This window comes from Limulus polyphemus, unplaced genomic scaffold (genome assembly GCF_000517525.1).
Source record: "Limulus polyphemus unplaced genomic scaffold, Limulus_polyphemus-2.1.2 Scaffold122, whole genome shotgun sequence".
Taxonomy (NCBI): Eukaryota; Metazoa; Arthropoda; class Merostomata; order Xiphosura; family Limulidae; genus Limulus; species Limulus polyphemus.
Window position 1 is genome coordinate 113,245 of NW_013665732.1, and position 3,384 is coordinate 116,628.

Consider the following 3,384-nt stretch of genomic DNA (forward strand, 5'->3'; position numbering starts at 1 on the left):
TTAAACCTTTCTGTAGCTTAACGATTCCCAGCTTTAATTGAAAGTCTCTGTAACTCGACGATTCTCAGCTTTATCTTAAACCTTTCTGTAGCTTAACGATTCCCAGCTTTAATTTAAAGTCTCTGTAGCTCGACGATTCTCAGCTTTATCTTAGAACCTTTCTGTAGCTTAACGATTCCCAGCTTTAATTTAAAGTCTCTGTAGCTCGACGATTCTTAGCTTTATCTTAGAACCTTTCTGTATATCAACGATTATCAGATTTAATTTAAAATCTCTCTGTAGCTCGACGATTTTCGGCTTTATCTTATACTTTTAGTGCCGATGAAAGAATCGATAGCACCATCCCTACGAACGTGGTTGTACAACACAACGGAACATGCACATATATCCCACCGGGAATTTTCAAAAGCACATGCAAGATTGATATCATGTGGTTTCCTTTCGATGACCAGCAGTGCATAATGAAGTTTGGTTCATGGACCTACGATGGACGAGCACTGGATTTGCGGCTTTATAGCGAAGAGGCAGATATGTCCGCCTATATTGATAACGGAGAATGGATCCTATTAGGTCAGTAACAGTAACTTGGTCAAAGAAATGAAGGACAAATAATGACTGGATGTCGAAAACTGTACATATTTTTCAGGAGTTTTAATTTTTGTAATGATGAAATTGAGAAACAAAATGTCAGAAACAACCATAGCTCATTTTTAATATCAAGATAACTTTTTATGGTTATTTGCTTAATTATGTCTGTATGTTATTGTAGTCTATGCCTGGTTTTGATTTAATTTAGATGTATGCATTGTCTTTGGTAGAGGTCATACGTCACGTGAAGAAAACGTAGCTTAATGACTAGCATTTTCTTGAAAGACTAGGAAACGATTTGAACGACATAAGAAATAATTCAGCCAAAACTAGTAAAGATTTGGATTTGTTAGTGAGTCTGTTATAGTAGTTGATTGAAACATTGGGTTTTTGATTTTATTAGTCAGTTGCCTACTACTCCACTTTTGTGAATGTTTAATAGAAAAAATAGACACAAAAAATAACATAGATACGAGAAAATTAACAAGTAAGTGACTTTTTTTATCGTTATTTGTGAATTTAGGCCTACAGATAATTTGCGAAACCACGAAGGTTACAAAACTTGTAGCTGAAGAAATAAAACGCTTTCGTTATCCTAAAATAAAGTAGACTTTATGTTATTTTAAAACTAAATAATCCAGAATAACCAGTTTAACAATAAAAACCATTATAGCAATATTTCTATGTAAGTATTTGTATTTATGGCAAAGTTACTCCTAATTTTGAACTACTGTCCATCAACACTCAACCATACCATACGTCATTTACGTTAAGAGATTGGCGGCTAGTCTTATAACATAAAGTGCGGGAAGTATTTTGTGATATCACATGGATTTGAATCCCGCTCGTCAGCTTCGAAATACAGAGCTCTACCACAGGGTCAACCTGCACCGTTTTATACAAGCAACACATATGTATGTATACAAAGTTCTTGAAACTGCATTTGGCGTCATCTCTTAAAAGGACCACTTTTCAAACATTTGGATAATTAACTCATATGCAGATATCGTCAGTCAATAGCATTTAAAAAATAGTCAATTTGAAACACGGGTCCGGGGGTGGCCTAGGAGTTAACATGCCCGAACCATGAATCCAATGGTTCATGGTTCTCTTCCCAATGCTTTGCACTTTTGAAGTTGCGTGCGCTAAAAGAGTGACCGTAAATTTCTACTATTCGGTCAAACAAAAGTTACCCAATAGTTGGCGGTTGGTTTGGGTTCTTTTGATAGCTACTTCCCGTCTATGCTGGGGTTTTATAATTACAGTACTTGACTCTCATCCTGAGGATCGTGGAATCGAAACCCGCCGCCGAATGCTATCCCTTTCAGCCGAGGCTGTATAATGTGACGATGAATCCCACTATTCGTTAGTAAAGAGTAGTCCAACAGTTGATAATGTGTGCTGTTGACTAGCTGCCTTCCCTCTAGTCTATCACTTGAAAATTAGGGACAGCTAGCGCAGTTAGTCCTTCAGTAGTGCCTCCCAGTGGCACAGCGGTATGTCTGCGGACTCACAACGCTAGAATCCGGGTTTCGATACCCGTAGTGGGCAGAGCACAGATAACCTATTGCGTAGCTTTGTGCTTAATTACAAATAAACAAACCTTGAGTAGCTTTGCGTAAATTTTATCGAAAATAAACATACAAAATTAGGGACGGCTGTGCGCAGATAAAGCACAAACATTTGAAACATAAGAGAGAACAAGTAAACTTCTATGTATGATCGCCTCTTTGCAAAGGTTCTGGAATATATTCAAATAGAAATCACACAAATTTCAAAATCAAGTTCAATTGTTCATAGTTAACTGACGAACGAAAACTTTACTGTTTATGATAAATATTTTATTAGTAAACTCAAATGACTCAATTCGTCTTATGTCATTGTTTCTAATACACAGGGTGGTCCAAAATTACCTTTCCTATTTTAAAGTTTAATAACTAAGGAAATACAACCATGTAGTTTTCAACATCTTGTAGCCCAACTCAAACAGTTTATATTGTCACGTTTTTTCTCACTCTAGTGAGTAGTGTTACCCCATAAAATGGGAACTGTGCAAGAAAAGGCTCAATACGTAGTTTGGCTTGCAGAAATCAAGTCAGTGACTGTGGTGCAACGTAATTACAGTCGCCAGTACAGGAAAGAAGTATGGGGTATGTTAAGGATATCTATTGCACGCCTATAGCAAACACCACAGAGCTATAGACCAGGATAACGAACTTCATCACCAGTGTAACTGTGGGCGTGTTGCGGTGAATCTGGACTGAAATCTAACGTAGGTTAGATTTGTTGAGAGCCACTAATGGCGCTCATGTAGAAGATGTTGAAAACTGCATAGTTGTATTTCTTTAGTTATTTAATTATTAAATTTTAATATATGAAAGATAATTTTGGACCACCCTGTATTTTAGTATGTGTTACTTATATCGCTTTCACACCATTCATGCCGCACTTTAACTTACATATTGTAATATTCAGAATTGAACAAAAACTAAAACATCTTCAGAATAGATGGACAGATGAGTGAACTGAAATACTTTTTTCTCACTATTCTAGGTTTTAGGGGTAAACGTAACGTCATATTTTACACGTGTTGTCCAGAGCCGTACGTGGATATTACCTTCACTCTGCACATTAGAAGAAGAACCCTGTACCATGGATTCAATTTAATCATTCCCTGTGTGCTAATTTCTTCTATGGCCTTACTAGGTTTTGCTCTTCCTCCGGATTCTGGAGAAAAACTCACACTTGGTAAGTGTGACTACTTGATTCTAGGGAAAATTGACATGTGGTAAGTTT

General features: G+C 36.7%; 1 protein-coding gene across 7 annotated transcripts in view; it reads left to right on the plus strand.

Moving 5' to 3' along the window:
* Nucleotides 1–3,384, plus strand: part of LOC106472571 (neuronal acetylcholine receptor subunit alpha-7-like) — a 79,102-nt gene that overhangs the window by 58,199 nt on the left and 17,519 nt on the right. For all 7 annotated transcript variants that reach the window (XM_022401976.1, XM_022401960.1, XM_022401983.1 and 4 more), the window contains 2 exons: nucleotides 317–570; nucleotides 3,142–3,336. In XM_022401976.1, coding sequence (XP_022257684.1) covers nucleotides 317–570; nucleotides 3,142–3,336 — 449 coding nt within the window. The remainder of the gene's footprint in view (nucleotides 1–316; nucleotides 571–3,141; nucleotides 3,337–3,384) is intronic.